Here is an 18,621-nt window from a genome sequence, read left to right as displayed (position 1 = left end):
AATATGAAACCAACAATTTTTGTGAAGTAATGACGCGACAATGATTATAAATAAGACTTGCTGCGAAATCAAATCAAAGTTCGATTTAAAACTATGGTTTACCAAACCCGACCAAATCTGAATCCAACAATTCCATTAATCAAACCCACACAACTCCGGAATCGATCCACCTATCCACTAAATAAAATCACGTACATCCCACAATCCGCAACATACGTTACGGTTAGCAAAAAAGGTTGCACTTGCACCAAATCTCTCGGTTCACTCCCCTAATCTCTCCTCTACAAATACTTTCCCCCTTTCCCTCTTTCTATCTCTTCACTCTTCCTCCACACGTCCTTCCACTACTTCCCCCCTCCCTATAAAAATCCCCAACCTCTCTCATAACTCCCCAAAACACTTCCGAGTCAACTCGCTCTCATGGCTTCCACTACTGAGTTAGACGACGCCGAGTTCTGGCTCCCTTCCCACTTCCTCACCGACGACGACATCTTATCCGACTTCGGTTTCGGGTCCGGGTCCGGGTCCAGCTCAACCGAACCCGAAACTAGCGACGACGACGACCACCTACTGACCCGACCGTTTTCCACTTCCCCGCAGTCGACTTTATTCGGGTGTGACCGACTCGGTTCAAGCCCTGGTTCCCCAACCGGACCGGTCCAGGTGGATGATGATGACGTCAGCGACAAAACTGCCACGTTGGAACTGCTTAATAAAGCGGCGGGTGAGGTGGCGAAGATTAAGCTGACAAAAAACACTACTGGTACTGGATTCTTTGATTGTAGTAATACTGCAAAGAAAGGACTATTTTGCCCTCCACCGTTACCTCAATTTACCCCGCCGTTTTATTCCCACCCTCATTTCCCTCGCTTCCCTCCCGTATGTCTTCATATCTCCCTTCCGTCTCAATTATTTGTTTATCTTTAATTAAAATCGTAATCTCAATATTTTGTTTTACTGATTTGTGTAGCATATGATGAGGGGACCGATACAGTTACCACAGCCGCCGCCACAGCAGCAACAAAACAGAGTAACCAACAACAACAACAATAAGAATAACGGTAATAACCGTCCTCTAGGTTTACCACCATCTGCTTGGCCACCTCTTCCGGGTCAGACCCAGGCTCAAGCCCAAGCCCAGGCCCAAACACAAGGTCAAGCCCAGCCCATGATGGGTATGTTCGTTGCGCCGCAGAGGGATTCGGTTGGTACTGGCGTGTTTTTACCTAGGGGTGTTGCCACAACAGCCCAGCCCAAAAAAAAGTCAGGTATATTTCATTTAATTAATTTAATTCTTCCTTCACAAATTTTATTTCTAATGCCGTAAGTTATAACGAGATAAATATGACCATTTTAGGACCGTTATTAATCTTTTTAATGTTTGTCAATTGACACAAGAAAGAAGGGAATAGTTTTATGATGGCAATTGAATGGTAGAAATAAAAGTAGAGGGAATCCGACGTAGAAATAGTGGGTGGTAGAAACGGTAGCCAGCCACGCACATTCAAGTATTTATTCTTAATAAAGTTGATATATAGTGCTATAGTGGTGTCGTAGAAAATTTGTATTGTCATTTTTTTTAAAAAAAAGTTGTGATTAACAAATGGGAAACTTGGTGGCTTCTTTATTGTTGAACCTGATACCTTTGTAGTCGTAACAATGGGTGGGGGACGCGGCACTAATCTAGGGAAATAATGTCAAAGAAAAAATGCTTTTAGTTGTGATAAGCTTAATTATTATTATTATTAATTTTTTTTTATAGAAGTATGCACGCAACTTTCATGGATACAAAAATAAAAATACATGAAATTGATGGGCAGCCAATAGAATTTGGGCCCCCACACCCTTAGCAACACCAAAGCTAAGTCTAGAAATTATTATTATTATTATTATTATTTTTCGTAGTAGAAGGATGCGTGCAGCTTTTATTAATAGAAAAATAAAAGTTTATATGAATTAGTTGTCCTTTTTGTAATTATAGTAAGAAAATAAAGTTACTCTCTTATGACTTCCTTTCTATTTTGAGAGGATATAAGGAAAAAACCACAGAAGTACTAGTTCACCCCTTACAATTACATTGTTATTACTTATTATTATGAGAGAGATGTCGTTCGCTAATTGCCAAGCGTTGAAATTTTGGAGAAACGGGGACACCGTAAATTGGCAAATACGGAGGGAGTGTTACTTTAACATTGTTCCCATTCTCGTTAGTTCAATGGTTATAGACTTATAGTTGTAGTTGTATTTTTTCTTAAATAGGGAGTGATTTTTAGGTAGCAATCATTCGAATAATTTGTAGCAACTTAAATTTTAGATAAATTAGAAATTTTGTTTGATTGCTTTTCTGCGAACAATAAATTTATTTTCTCTATTCTTTATTGGATGGATGGAGATTCTTGAAAAATGAACGGGGTCAATCAAACAACCTACCATTTTTACGGTTCGATATGTCAAAATTAAAATTTTGGTGGCCAACCATACCATATCCTAAAAGATAAAACAGTTCTTTCATTAAATTTACTGTTGACAATGAAAAGAATCTATAATTTTGAAAGTAACAGAGTTCAATTGAGTGACGGCACCGACGGAATCTAAGTTTGAATTATAAACAACAGTAGTGAGAAAACCAAGTGATTGAAGATAAGATTCAGATTAATTGGTAACATATCAAGCTCACATGATGTTATACCATTCCTAATTCAATGGCCCCCTCCTTTAGTTAAGGAATCGTCCTGGAGCGTTCAACTACCGTAATTCTTTGCTTATTTTTTGGATTCCCTTCTCTTATTGGTTTAATTACGCTTACTTATTAAGGATACTTTTCTTTATTACGTGGCCCAATTCGTCATTTAGCTACAAATTATAATCTGATTAGCATTGTTTTGTATGGTTACCCACTTACCCTCACATCACCACCAATTCCCAACTGACCCGTTTGACTTGACACCTGATACAACCGGATGATTAGTGAGCTAAATCCGAACCCGACTCGACCTGACATATCAATTGTCCTGATAACGGCCCGACCAACCTAAAGAGGTACGCTGACCTGACCTGGCTTGACCCGACCCAATCCCGTCTGACCTGATTGCCAACTCTATGAATATTCCGCCTTTAATAAAAGTTATGTGATACTAATTGTAAGTTTAAATGTTTTTTTCCAGATGGGAAAGCGACAAAGACGAAAAACAATAAAAGTTCGCAGCGACAGAATAACGCTCGTCCAGCAAAAGCCAACGAGGAAGTGATCGGATTGCCTTCCGAGTGGGTTTATTGACGGATACCATATTGGAAGCCGGTTTTTTGGTGGGGGTGGTATAGGTAATAAGAAATGATATGTGATTTCATTTCATAGTCAGGGGATAGAACTAGTGACAGTGAACTAGTGATGGACTAATAATAAGGTTTAAAATAAAAGTAATCAATCGGTTGTTAGCTCGCAAGTAGACGAGCTCTTTGTATGGTTATTTGTGATTTATTATATAACAAGTGTATTAAGTTTGGCTCCATGGATTGTAATTTTGTTCTCTATGGAGTTGGTTGTGATAATAAAATTTCGATGCAATTTCATATTTTCCGTGGTTATTATTATTACTGTACTTAAAAGTGTCGTAGAAATTGTATCGATTTTATATGTACAAGTGTACAACTGTCAATTATTCTTGATACAATATTTAGACACATAAAAATGAAAATTAAAGCCAAAATAAAACTGAAATCTAATCAATCTGAAGGAAAAAAACATTTGATCCAACCCGACTTTTAAAAAACCCGATCCACCTCATATCCGAAGCCAATCAAATCAATTTTCTTCTATGAAAACTTGGGCTATATTTAACTTGAAATTTAATTTTTTTTGTCGTACAAGATGATTTTTTATGTAGTGAAGTTCAGTTTTGAATCGGATTTTGATATTACTGTGGACCCATTATAGATTTGGATCGGGTAAAATTTCGGTAAGTGTAATGGATTAGGTATGAATTTTCGAATTTTGGCTATGGATTGAGATTAGATATGGACGGGAGATCCAATTAACAAATATATCAGGTACACAAATATTGTAAACCCAACTTAATTCAACCTGATTCATTGTCATTTCTAAACTACTTTTACAAACACGAAAGCGAGGGAGTATTTAGATTTAGATTTAAGGTAGCTATCTCCCCAAGTAGTCCTCCTTATAGAGGTAATGGAATAGATGATAGATTATAAAATCAATAAGTCTTGTTTGTGACGGACACTATTCGTCATAAACTGAAAATGAATAGTGTTCCTCTTACAATAAGATAAGTGGGAGGGAAATGGAGCATTTTATAGATAGTGACACTTGCATATTATAAGAGGGGCACTATCTATATTCAGCTTGTAATGGATAGTGCCCGTTTTCAACGAAAATTTGTGTTATAAAATATACATTTGTGGAGTTGAGTGGTTATGAGGTGGTAGGTGCGTGGCCTAACATGCATTGCCAGCGTAACAGTGTGTCTCTTTCACTTGTGACGACTACTTGGTCGTCTTCTCTACATGTTGGTAGGTTGCCGACTTCCCGTTATTTTGCCACTGATTTTTTTTAAGGAAAATGATAAATACGGCCTTTAGAACTGTATTTAAAGTGTCAAAAAAGGAATGAAAATCTTAAATCAAGCATTAATGATATCAATTTACGCGTAATTGTGTCTTAAATTCCTAATTTAATTCCATTTTGGGAAGTAATTTAGTTCTTAAATACAGCCCTAAGGGCTGTATTTATCATTACCCTTTTTTTTAATAAACCTTAATTTAAGGTTACTTTGTTCATCTACCCCCTCTAAACTCCCGAGAACTACGACTTGAAAAAAAATTGTCGAGTTTAGAATTCGTGATCAAGAGATATGATCACTCAAAGTTTGCTCAGTCAAAAAACTATGACGTGCAAAAGCTCCTAGCCACGGGATCCAAATACGACAATTTTTTTTCATATCGTAATTCTCGAAAAGATGATCAATTTGAAACCTTTTTTATTATCAATTTCTGAACTCGTAAACACGACTTGTGCCTTTTAAAATTCCCGGATAAAAAAATTGGATATTTCAAACAAAATATCAAATCTCAAAGACACCGCTTACATTTTCAGTTGAAATTATGGTAGTGGGCAGCATTTTGTGAGCATGTTTGACTGAGTCCTGTGCCTGTCAGAGTATTAGGACAGGAGAGGCCACATTTTGCTGCTCTTTTATCCCTTCCTCAATTCCTTGTTTCCTTCTGTTTTTTTGTGGGTTAATATTTTCGGTGGAAGTTACGGTTTTAAGGCCCTCTGTTTCTACTTGGTTGATAGGAAAACAAATCTAACTTGATGTCCTAAATAAAGCAAAGTACAGTCATGCCACAATATAGTGTAAAATTTTGGCGTTGTTATTCTGGTTAGAGCTAAAAGCCTTGAATATGCTGAAAATTTTCCAATCCGCTGTTTATCAAACACCCCTTAAGTCGAAAAGGATGAGACGTTTGTTTGATTTGTATTTATATACTATAAGTGCTGAGAGTTGTTATATCACACCCATATTTTATTTGTCACGTCCTAAAAATTACTTTAATTACCCTCTCTCAAACTTCTCTTTACTACTCTCAACACCACAAGTAGCAACAATTTAATAAAAAAACATACTCTTATAAGTTAGCAATGAATTAATGTATTAATTAACCGAAACATAAATAAATTAATAAATTGACAAATTTTTGTACATATTATAATAGCCAACGATTTAAATTAGGACAAAAAAATGACTATTAAAAATGAAAAACCTTTGAACATAATAACATTATGTTCAGGTGTTCGATTTTGACTAATTTTTTTCATTTGCTTATCTCGAAGAGACGAACGCATGTGGAAAAAAAAACGGTAATTTCACCGTTATTAATAATCGTTATTATTGATTATCGTTTAAAGTAATATAATGTCTTAGTGTTTACTTTTCTTTTTTTTACTATTTTCACAAAAAAATTACCAAATCACTCTCTAACAGTACATCCTGAATTCTTAATCCTATACGGAAAACCTTATTTCTTGGTAGGGTTAAGATTGAAATAAGCCTTTATTTATGATTGAACCGCACTAAAGATTCAATTTCATAAAATGTTATATAGGGTTGTATTTTAAGTTTCGTAGAGAGCCCTCGAAAGCTCCAAGGCGGTCACATTTATTGGAAATTAACATTTAAATTTTAAGACGATAAGGTTATGAGAGTTTGTGATATTGATACTTGAGACTTGTGGTTTTCTTAAAAATATATAATAATTTGTGTGGGACTATAAAATTGAATACAAGGTTGAAAAATGGAGGGTATTTGTACAGAAGTACAGCAGTTAGCAGCAATTGGTCCCGCAGAATAAGGGTTCACTTGGCATGTCTCTAGCCGGTAATGTCGACTTGTCTGTGAAGAAGACGACCTTCCCATACTTTTAAACTTCTAAATTATAATCTCAATCAATGTATCTTCATGTATGCATGTTCTTTTTGGGTCTATGTCACATGATTGTCATGTATACATGTTACTACCATCACTCTCTTCTTATCTTATAGAAGTACTTGTTTGAGATGGTCATATCACAACATTATCATTACCAGGGTTATCTAATAGCAACTAGCAAGTTTATTCATTATATTTCACCTTAATATTAATCACTAGGCTAAAACGTTTTTGGTAGAAATAAACAATATTTTAGCACTAGATTGTAGATAAAACTTGATCAAGATGTCCTTTATTTGTTTTGTTCCTAATCCCATGCACGATGCACCTTGCATTCCATTTTTGAAGGAATAATTTGTATGACAATAATTCTTGTATAAAATCGTTTTCCACAATAAAGTAACCTCCACCAATTATCACTTTTTCATAATAAGACATTAAGTTTTTTTTTTATTATATGGTTTTACAATAGTTTATTAGAAAACCGCTTTACATGAGACTTGCATCGGCCCACTTGGTATGAGAGAACATAGCACACAGAAGCAAGAGCGTTATTTGAAGCTGAGGGGCTTCAAGCCCAAAGGGCGTCTTATTGTCCAGTATCAATTAATACTATATATTAATTCCAGAAACCAAGGGATTTCAATGTAATTAAAGAAATCTATACAAATTAATTATACTATATAGTTTTAAATTGATAACACCGTGTGATGGACCTGATAAAGGGAGCTCAACGTAAATATTATATAGTTTTGGTTAAAAGTATAATATAAAGATGCCTTGATGAAGAATATTTATGAAGAATATTTATGGAAATTACATTAAATTAAAGTAATTAAATTTAAAAAACACAAGAATATAGCGATTTTCCATAAAATTAATATGCCCCACTTATGGAACTAATTAGTATCATCATTGAATTATACATTAAATTAAATGTACTGAAAGTGATAGTAGCAGCAATAACGAGATTAATAAAATTAACGGTATTAATGTGGGAGTAGTGACAGTTATAATAATGATAGTGGGAGTAGTGAAAGTAACTACGAATGTCGTGAAAGTAATAGTGGTAAATACTGGTAATAATGAGAGAGATTATGAACAATTAAATAACCAATCGACTCAAGAAAATAGTATATTTATTTAAATATAGGCCGGATAAAATTAACGGGAATAATGAATTTAACAGAAAAAAGTAGAGGAATTGGTAAAAGAAACAATAGTAACCACGGGAGTAGTGAACGTAATAATATTAAGAAAGAATGTTGTGAAAGTAATAATATTAATAGCGGCGTAGTAAACGACTGAACGTGTCTCATAATTTGAAAATAAATTTTACATTTCATCATAGTTATTTCATTGAAAATAAAATTTAACGGTAAATAGAGGTAGCCCGGGCGAAGCCGGGCACCAAACCTAGTTATTTGAACTTGGAAAACCATCACAATTTTTCCGCTATTGCAAAGGGAAAAGGCCATGTTCTTTGAGTTCAGACGAGCAAGATTGCGTACATGACAAACATATTCCGCTAAATATCAGCTAACTTAGCTGGTAAAGTCATTGACACATGAGGAATGATACTCATGACCTAGGTTCAAAGTTCAAAACCCGTCAGTATCATACAGAGCTACGAACAAGAGCTTTTGACTTTGCTGCAAGTAATGTTTGTTACAATTGAAAGACTATACCAATATATATTCAGAGACAAAAATAAACCCAATGACCCTATTCTCAATTCTCAAATACAAAGGCAAGAAAGGGTTCTACCAGAGAACCGAAACTCTAAATATTCACCTACTTCAAATCCACCAGCATTTCGACAAATTGATTTGCAAATTCAGCCGGATCAGTACTCGAAAAGTAAATCGCAAATTGAGTGAATTTTATAACCTTTTTTAGAACACCTCGAATTCCAAGTGTTCAGCCAAAGCAGTTCCCGAGTTACCTTCCTCAGATTTGCTGTTCTTTCCATCAGAAACTACTTTTGAAGTTGGGTAGCTCAGGGACTGGGGCAACTCTGGTGGAACAGCGCATCGGATCAAGGCCCAGTTGAGTCCATCAAAGAAGGGGTGCTGCTTAATTTCGGCAGCACCCCTTTCGGTCCCAAGTCGATTCTCTGGCTCTTTTACCAGAAGGGCAGCAATCAGGTCTCTGGCTTGAAGGCTAACCAGTGGGCTATCTGGAAATTTCAAACTCTGAAGAATTACGTTGGCCAAGGTTTCTTCATTTCCGGGTCCTTTGAAGGGTGTTCTACCGTAAAGGAGCTCATAGAGGAAGATGCCAAAGGTCCACCAATCAACAGCACTTCCATGACCCTCTCCTTTGATGATTTCCGGGGACAAGTATTCGTGGGTCCCTACGAAAGAGTTGGATCTTGCCATGGTTGGTTCGGCCACAAGCTGCAACTGCGATCTCATCTCAGCTGCAGTGTCAGGTTTTAACTTTCTCGATTTGGAGGAACCGGCCACACGTCTAGAAGTAAAGCATGTCACTTGACAAGATGGTTCTATACAGAGAGGTTGGGCACAACTAAAATCATGGGAAATCCTTTTTGAAGCGTCTGTCGTAGATGATGAGACCAAAAGTGTTGGGCTGACAGCACATCTGAGTGACAGGTCAAAGTCAGAGAGCATAATGTGTCCGTCTTCTCGGACTAGAATGTTTTCCGGTTTTAAGTCCCGATAGATTACACCAAGCATGTGCAGGTACTCTAGTGCTAGGAGTACTTCAGCAACATAGAATCTGCAAAAGGAATAAGGGACCACTAACATGATTTCCAATTAAGTTGATAAAATTAAAAAAAAAAAAATGGTAAACCACTACTCATGACAATACAACAAGGGCAACAAGATAACTCGAGTGCCTCAAACGCTTCTGCAGATGGTGGGGGCATGCAAGGTCAAATATACTCAAATCTTCCTCTGTAGTTTTTTGTGAAAGACTACCCTTGTGTTACTGATACACATAGAGACTCTGTTTGTGTAGAGCTATTTTTATACTACCACATTAGTGTGAGGCCTTTTGGAAAGGAGCCAAAAACAATTCCATGCAGGCTTGGCCCAAATCCGACAATATTATACTAATGTGAGATGGCGGTGGTGGCAGCAGTCCCAACAATTCCCATATGACCCGCAACAGAACTTGCATTGAAAATTTATTAAATGCTGACTAATAGTTCACAATAAAAAAAAAAGCTTAACCAATTTATTCCACCATTAACCAGAACCAAAGAATAGCGAGTCTTTAGTTCCATTGGAAATGGAGATGCACTTTTCTCTTTGATAGTCATGATTTTTCAATGTGTAACCAGTGGAACATAATTCCTATGAAATGAAGAATGGTTTACACGATCTCATGTTATAAGAAAAATATGAGCAATCTTGGTGTCATAAGCTATAGATATGAACATATGATCCATAACAGTCAATGGAATGCCTGTTTCTGTGAAATGCCCCTCCCCTTTTAAGCACAAATACCCTATATAAACAGTTGAATTGCAGTGAAAGGAAGAAAAATATCAGAACAAAATGTAAAGATTACCTTGCAGCTTGTTCAGAGAAACACCTGGCAGGCTGTCTTTGCCTGAGAACATGTAGATCACCACCAGGACAATATTCCATGACTAAGCACGACAGATTATCAGATGTAAACTGGCTATACAAAGTAGGGAGAAAAGGATGGTCCAACATTCTCAATATCTCCTTTTCCGTTTGAGCCCTAGTTATCTTTTTCCTTCTCGCCAAGAACTCATTATCCATGACCTTTATCGCAAATAAACAATTCGAACCTATAAGCTCAGCAAGATAAACCGTTCCAATATCTCCGCATCCGAGCTTCTTAAGGAGACTAAAATTTTCCAATCCTAAAGTTCCATGTTGAAACTTAACATGACGAATCGCATCCCACCTTACATCCTTAGACATGTGGGGTCGATCACAAAAGCTAGGCCGGCTCAAGTTACTCTCTTCACTAACACTTGTGCTCGTACTACATTCATCAGGGCTGTCTTTTGAGCTTTGAGTAAATTCTGTCTTGTTCCTTGACTTTGAGTTACTACTAGTTTCAACAAGAATTGACTTTGACTTGCTTAAACCACCAGAACTCAGTTCAGGTGTACTAACATCAGATACAATGTTCCCTGAGCTTAGTTCACCACTAAGACTATCATATGAAGATAGAGGAGACTCTTGATAGAATGCCGGTGACTCTTGAGGAGATATGAGAGACTCTTGCAGAGATATTAGAGAATCCTGATCGGATAATGAAGACCCTTTATTGGCTTCTTTCCAAACATCAGTAACATCGCATTGGCATCTTGGACAGACTACTAGATTTGGGCACGTATACAAGTCACTATTGAACTCACTGAGCGAACTCGTCGAGCCCTTATCTGAGGCTGTTTTCTTCTTAGGATTCTTCTTCACAAAAGTCTTGGTCTTGATAAGAGGTTTGACCAAATGCTGGGCATTTCTAGTTGATCTGCTCGCTGTTTCATCCTCCGGGAAGCTAGTGGAGAGTATGGCCTTCAAACTCTCCTTAACAACTTTGCCCAACTCTTTCACCTCTACCTTAGCCGATATTTCTGATGCTTCTTTAGTAACTACCTCATCGGAGGGGGTACTATTCTGGCTGTGAATCAAAACTTTTTCACCAAGATTAGAACGACGTGGAGAGACTCCAGGTGCATGCTCTTCCTCTTGATATCCCACCACTGGTGATGTTGAAATTATCTCTATTTGTTCTTCCGCTTTTCTCGCAATATCCAAAGAGGTCTTGTCACAACTACTACTCGATGAACACAGAGGTTCAAGATTATCGTTGTGCAATGACTCTTCAGATTGGACACGACACAAATAACCAACAGACGAAGGGCATACGTTGCTCGTGTTATGCTCCCACTCTTTGTCGCGAGAGTCATCAGAACAACTTGGAGGATGTGTGTTCTTTTCCTGATGAAGTATATCACTCTTTGATTTGTGGGTCCCGGCATCCACAATTTCAGCAGACAAATAATTTTGTGATGAACACTCTCCGGCAGCCTCTAAACTGATCTTAACATTACTAGAACGAGATGAAGAAGTTGGAGATTGCATCCCTGCTTCACACGACTCTGTCAAAAATTCTTGACTGTGGTCAGAAGTAGAGGATTTTCCATTTTCTCTCGTGCTACGCTTAAATATTTGTTGCATGCTATTTTTAGGCGATGGAGACGATGAAAGTGGCTTCTTGCTGGCAGATGACGATCCACGTTCAGGCTTCTCTGACTTAGATGTTTGATTACCAGAAAGCATTGACTTTAAACCCTTATCATTCTGCATTGTTGTAGATCCATGTGCCTTTTTACGGAGAGAATTTCGGTTTGAAGGCCACAAATCAGGTGACGGCAGCTTCTCGGGAACATTTTGGAAAGAGTCTAAAGTTCGCTCAGGAACAAGAGATATTTCCAGCATACCCCCTCTGCCGTGGGATTGATCAGATATACCATCTTCAACTACAACACTGCGGTACAGGGTCATTATCCTTTCAGCTTCAGAAGAGCGGGGTGACTTCATTGAGCGTCTCATTGCAGCCATTTCAGACGCCTGAGAAAGGCACAAGCCCCTTAGTGCCTGCTTCAGGTTCGCACGGTCAGAAACTCCCGGGGATCCAGGCGATTGGGACCCACGAGCTTTAGCAGGCTTCTTGGAAGCGCTCCTCTTTGAAGTACCAATCTGATTTTGATGTGAGGACCCATGAGATGAAACTCTTCGGTTAAGCGTCTCAAAAAGATGATTAAGATCTTCTTCCAAAGAGCTTACATTCCCGCCATTCAAAACGAAAGATCTGTTATCATTTTCCACCTGTCTCATTTCTTGCTTCGAAAAATTGTTGCTTCTATATTGTAGTCCTGGATTTAGCTCCTCCTCAATCTCTACAATTTCATGGTTCCCAGGAACAACCCTCGTTTGTGCCATAAGTGTGGAAATGAGGCACCAAGGAAAAACAGAGAATATACCTAACTACCTTTCTTCAATAGCTTATTCCAATGGAAGCATTGGCACTTTCACAGTTAGTAGAAACATGTCCAACAAGACTCCATAGACAGAATTGTGAATGATTTCAAAAAACTCCCAAGTATTTCCTGATGCAAGATCATAAGTCATAAGCAAAAAGCGCATGATAAATCAATATGGCTTGCAGTTGCATAGTACGTGGGGAAAGGGTACATATACAGAACGCAGTGGCTGAGCTATCTTGTCAATAGCACAATCGATATTCACGTGTTCATCTATTTCCAATTGGTTATAAGTACTCACAGAAGGTTATAAGACAGCGTACATCTAACCCTTTACCCAAATTGTTCATCTAACTCCATCTTGTTAATATACAATAACAACAACAATAACATTACCCCAGTGCCTCAATGGCTCCCGCAAATTGCGGGGTAAGGGGGGGTCGGATGTACGCAGCCTTACCCTTGTGTTAGCAACACAAAGAGGCTGTTTCCAAATGACCCATGATGAAAATTGCGTCGAGAACTGCATCGAAGGACCACTACTTCACAAGAGAAAAAAGTGCAGCCACTTTAGTGAGCCATTTTGCTTTATTCCACCATAATCCAAACCCAAAGAGTAATGAATCTTTAGCTCCATTGGAAATATGGAAATCTTGTTAATATACAATGGTAAGGCAAAATACAACGAAGTATCCAACCCCCGTACCCCACCCTCTGTGGGAACCCTCGACTCCTTGAGGCAGGGCAACAGGATGATGTTATTGTTGTTGTAAGAGTCGAGAGAAGTACTCTATGTTTAAGTATTCTGATATATGTGATGTCAATGACAAACCTCGGGCTAATAAGTCAAGCAAGTGACCAATTTCGTGTATATATATAACATGCTTACTATAACTTTCTAACAAATAATGAATCAAAGACCACATAGCCCTTAAATCCTCAGTTCCTCCGATAAGCAATGAAAAATGAAATCTTTCAATCAAATTGCCAAAAACCTTTTGGCAAAATTCCTCACATGAAGCCCATCTATAATAGACGAGTAGCAATTCAACATTTCGAAAACACAAAGCCTCAAACGAAATCATTCAATCATATACCCATTTCCACAACTGTTGAGTTGAATTACAAAATGGTTCAACTTAACCTAAGCTACTTACAATGTGGGTCTAAAACTACCTCATATTATGCAAACTACTCCCTCCGACCCAATCATTTGTGTACCTTCAATTAAAATACCCCTCACAAAGAATAAAAAACGTAAACAAATGATTGAGACGGAGGGAGTACAATAGAGCAGTAAAAATGCAAGGGCAATCAAGCAAACTTCAACAACAAAATGATTCCAAAGATCTTTAATCAGTTCAGCTAACAGCAACAAATTAATCAAACAATCATAGTAATTAACACCCAAAACCCATTATTATTACTTCTTAATAAACCCAAATAAAGATCTTAATAACAAATACATTCATCCATTAGTAAGTCTTGCTTAAAACCGTCTTTTAAGCTAAGACCTCTCACAACTCCATTTCATTTTTGATTTATATAAATCGGTTGTGAGTGTGGTCTTAACTTAAGACCGTCTTAACCAAGATATAACAACACAACAATAAAAATAAAATAAAATAAAAACTTTAACAGAAGATGATGATCAGTATGAGTACCTGAAAAAAGTGTAGATGCCCAGATTAATGGTGATTGAAAAAATGATGGGTTTTGAGAAATTTAAAAGAAAAATAAAATTAAAAGAAAATGGTGAAGAGATGAAGATTAATAGGGATTTTTAGAAGCACAAAAAATAGAGAGAGTGGATTTATTTATTTATATTTATTTGCTTTTGTTTATTTATATTTATTTACTAGATGAAATCATTGATGAAATAATTAATTTGGGAGGTGAGGGTCCCACAACCTTAAAAATGATGCATAGCATCTCATGTGTTTTTTGAAGGATTTGGAGCGACCCTATTTACTTCTTTTTTAGGAAGATCCTATTTAGTGATGATGAATTGAATAATGGATAAGTTTGTGTTAATTTTGAGGTTTATAATGAAATATTGAAATCTACCTTCAGTAATGTATATCAATTTCATAATTCTATTCGGTATACTTAAGATGTATTTTAATCAAACTTATAAAATTTGGTTGGATGGAGTAATATTGAAGAGGTGTGTATGATAATTTGTGTTATCAATTCACGATATTTATCAATAAGGATTGACCCCAATAGTAAGAGTCCAGCTCCTGATTATGAAGTCATGGGTTCGATTCTCAATGAGTTGAAATATTATTAGCCTTGTTGGTAGGTGATTTGTAAACATTAAACATTACAATAAGTCTTCAAAGAGGCCGGTGGCATGCTCTAGCTTTGGACTGAGTAAGACATACCCTTGAACCTAATCTTTTATGTATAAAAAAAAAAATTAATTCACGATATTTGAGAATTTTCTTATAAAGATTGGTCGCGCCTTCTACCTAAATGTGAAACATTCTCGTTTATTGTTACTGAGTACTTCCTCTAATTCTTGGGAATTACCCTAATTTTCATTGTTCACCCCGTCATCTACTTTTCACTTTAGGTATGTTTTTGCAAGTAAAATGACGAAACTTTATTGATAAGATTCAATATTCCCCTCGCAAGCTTAAATTTTGGTGCCAAAAGCAAATGTGATATTTTTATAGGACTCGAAAAGGATACTTAGGTCCTGTTCTTTCTGACTTTTTAAAGTTCGAATCGAATCGAAATTTGGATCGAATGGAGTGAAATAAGTTTAATCAATCGAATGGAGCTCACAATCAACTTGTAATACTACGTATTTATGAGTCACTGGGTACTCTATCGAGTAGGCCTTACTCTGTCGAGTAAGGATGAGTTGCGATTTAAAATAGTTTCGACTGTTGGGTACTCGATCGAGTAACGTAGATACTCGATCGAGTAAGGGGGCACTCGATCGAGTACCTTAGCTACTCGATCGAGTAGCCGGTTTACGGGGGATGATTTCTCGGGTTTTGTTAATAATGCGATTAGAGTATATATTACTTCCGTCATTGTTCTTAAAACACTTTTTAAAACCTAATCACTGTGAGAAGAGAAATCAAACTACGTCATTCGCTTTAATCGCATTGTTGGCAAATCCCGGAGCTTGGAAGGTCGGATTCTACCTTTCTTTATACCGTTGTGATCCTTGCGTCGAGGGTAAGACCTATATATCGTTTTTATAGCATTTCATTAAAGGTGGTTAAACCCTAATTTGGGATTTGGGGGTTTTGTTGTTGTGTATGATTGGTAGTGATTATATGTTTGTATGTTAGGAGGAGGATTCGTAGAGGAAGCGTTTTGATATCAGCTGTGAGATCGTCTGATTATGTTGTGCTTTCCAGGTAGGGTTTCCCTACTCAGTATTAATTACATAATGTGTGGTGATTGTGCTGTAGTTAGTGATTGTTGATTGATTCAGGCGGTTGTTGATGTTGTATTGTGATTGCTGATTGTTTGTCTCCGGTTCTCAAGATGCGTTCTCGGCTGAGTGGAGTCACTTGCGGGAGTGGCTTCACGCCCTAGTTTCGTCCTTCGTGGAACCCGCCACGGAAGGGGATGTGCACATTAATGGGACAGGGTTATCGCTCGGTATGATGAGCGGGGATTTGGTGGGTACGGCTGCGGTCCCCCACAGCGGAGCCGATCTAGTGGACGATCGGTGACGGAGATTGATTGGAGTGGGTGATTGTGTGTGATTTGTTTGAGTGTGTTGTTTATTGTCTTGTTGATTATATAAATTGTGTGATTAGTACTTGACCGGTTAATGTTTTAAAATCGTGGTGATCCATTCGGGGATGGTGAGCGATTATTGAGCGTGTATGAGTCGAGTTCTTGGGATAGCTGGGATGTGCCACGATCTGATGATAGAAGTCTTCCGCTGTAGCTAGTAGTTTAATAAACATTTCAGTTAGCTGATTAGATAGTTGGTTTGAGACATGTATTCGTACTTTTGGTTTTGGTTTTGAGATTGTAACCTTCCGCTAAAATATTTATATTTAAACGTTGTTTCATTATTGTTTATTTGATTATCATTGTCTCGGGTAACCGAGATGGTAGCATCCTTATACCTGGATGGTCCTGGTAAGGTACTTGGAGTATGAGGGTGTTCTGAATCGAGCCGAATCGAATCGAATGGAGCCGAGCCGAATCAACCGAATCAATGGAGCCGAGTGAACTAAACTAAACTGATTGGAGTTGAATTGAACTGAAATAATATTAATATTAATATTAATATTATTTATAATATTAATATTAATATTACTAATATTATTTATATTATTATTATTATTATTATTATTATTAGAAGAAGAAGAAGAAGAAGAAGAAGAAGAAGAAGAAGAAGAAGAAGAAGAACATTATTAATAATAATAATATTAATGCTAGTAATTATACTAATTTGAATGATTAACTAGGTAGCCACCATGAACCACAGTTCACCATCAATCTAATTAGGTGAAATAATGGAGCACTGATTTGCTAGATTGATGTTCAAAGTCTAGCCGTTTATCATCCTAATTTGACTGATTCGGTAGCCATCACGAAGCACCAACAATCTTAATTTAATTAATTAGATAAATAAAAATTGACATACCCTAATTTCAATTTTAACAAATAAATAAAATTTGGTTGATTAATTAAAACTCAACAAATAATATTAATAATTGATAACAAGTAAATTAATTTATTATTTGATAAATTAGAATCCATCTTGTAAGTTTTAAGTCATTTGAGCAATTAAATTAAGTTTTAGGGAAAAATATTGATTTAAGAGTTCACTTGGTTCGGTTTTAGGTGAAAATGGTACAAAATAGAACGTTATAAAAAGTGTATATGAAAGAGTAAAGTTCGTATATGAAAAAATAATTAGGTATTAATAATAGTAATATTAAAATTAACAATGTTATTATTAATTAATATTCATATTCATATTAGTATTAATAATATTAATAATAATAATAATAATAATAAGTAATAGTATTAATTATATTAATATGAATATTATTGATTTTTATAACCATATAATATTCATAATAATAACAATAATAAAGACGATTAATTAATAATAAATTAATGATGATGATAATAATAATAATAATAATAATAATAATAATAATAAATAATAATAATAATAATAATAATAATAATAATAATAATAATAATAACAATAATAATAATTATAATAAAAAAATAATAATATTAATAATATTAATAAATATATAATATTAATAATATTAATAAAAACTATTAAGTTTAAGATTCGCAAAATTGAAATTGGCTAATTTAGTGGAGCTGAATCAATGGAGCCGAGTGAATCGAATCTAACTAAATAGAGCGAGCCGAATCAATCGAATAGAGTTAATGAATGAATCAATCGAATCGAATTGAATCAATCGAATAGAGTGAATCGAATCAAGTTAATCGAAAATAAGCGGAAAAAATGCAGGCCTTAGTTGAGTTTATTGATGTTCTGCAATAATTGTGTCATACTTCTTCAAGGTGAGCTTATAACTTGTACGATTGTACAAAGTAAATTTTATTATATTCTCATTCATGCAAAACAATTAAATCGGTCTATCATTAACCTGGGTTTAACTTGGGGAAAACATAAGATTAGTGGGTTTTAATTTTAAATTATTAATTGTTAATATTAGATACCAATTTTATTATTTATAGTTTATTTTTGTGATAGATCAATGGATCATAATTCAGTTTTATTCGTCATTCTTTTTTTCTTTAACAAAGCGCGCACTTCATCAAATTACAATAAAAGGGAGCGGGGATTCGAACTTATGACCACTAGTAGAAAAAACCCCTATCACGACGCGGTTATCCTGGCGGTTCTAATAGAAACGACGTGAAAACCCCAATAAATTGGCGGGAACCAAATTTTAATGCATATAGGAGGTCTATTGTGGCGGTTTTTGTAAGAACCGACGTGATAAGTGAAACTTTTTATGGCGGTTTTAAATAGAAAACGCCGCCATAAGTGAATTGTGGCGGTTATATTAACAACCGACATTAAAAATGTCGCTAAAAGTTAATACTAAATTACAAATTTTTAGGCTAAAAAACCGCCATTATATGTTTTTGTGGTTTTTAATTAAAACCAACTTTAAAACCCCTCCAAAAAAAAAAAAAACC

The 18,621-nt window shown here is 36.0% G+C and overlaps 2 protein-coding genes across 2 annotated transcripts; one reads left to right on the top strand and one right to left on the bottom strand.

Annotated features, from left to right (window-relative positions):
* The first annotated feature begins 214 nt into the window (after window positions 1-214).
* Window positions 215-3,572, top strand: LOC141643764 (uncharacterized). Its single transcript, XM_074453060.1, has 3 exons — window positions 215-879; window positions 971-1,268; window positions 3,165-3,572. Exons 1-3 carry the CDS (start codon window positions 421-423, stop codon window positions 3,275-3,277), a joined length of 870 nt encoding a protein of 289 aa, XP_074309161.1. The 5' UTR covers window positions 215-420; the 3' UTR covers window positions 3,278-3,572.
* Window positions 3,573-8,072: 4,500 nt separating this feature from the next.
* LOC141643763 (serine/threonine-protein kinase KIPK2-like) lies at window positions 8,073-14,406 on the bottom strand. The gene is made up of 3 exons (XM_074453058.1): window positions 14,106-14,406; window positions 9,987-12,567; window positions 8,073-9,188 (listed from the first exon to the last, which is right to left on the bottom strand). The coding sequence occupies exons 2-3, from the start codon at window positions 12,398-12,400 to the stop codon at window positions 8,342-8,344; spliced, it is 3,261 nt and encodes a 1,086-aa protein (XP_074309159.1). The 5' UTR covers window positions 12,401-12,567; window positions 14,106-14,406; the 3' UTR covers window positions 8,073-8,341.
* Window positions 14,407-18,621: the final 4,215 nt, after the last annotated feature.

The sequence above is a fragment of the Silene latifolia genome, chromosome 2 (assembly GCF_048544455.1).
Source record: "Silene latifolia isolate original U9 population chromosome 2, ASM4854445v1, whole genome shotgun sequence".
NCBI lineage: Eukaryota > Viridiplantae > Streptophyta > Magnoliopsida > Caryophyllales > Caryophyllaceae > Silene > Silene latifolia.
This window is presented reverse-complemented; position numbering and strand designations above follow the sequence as displayed.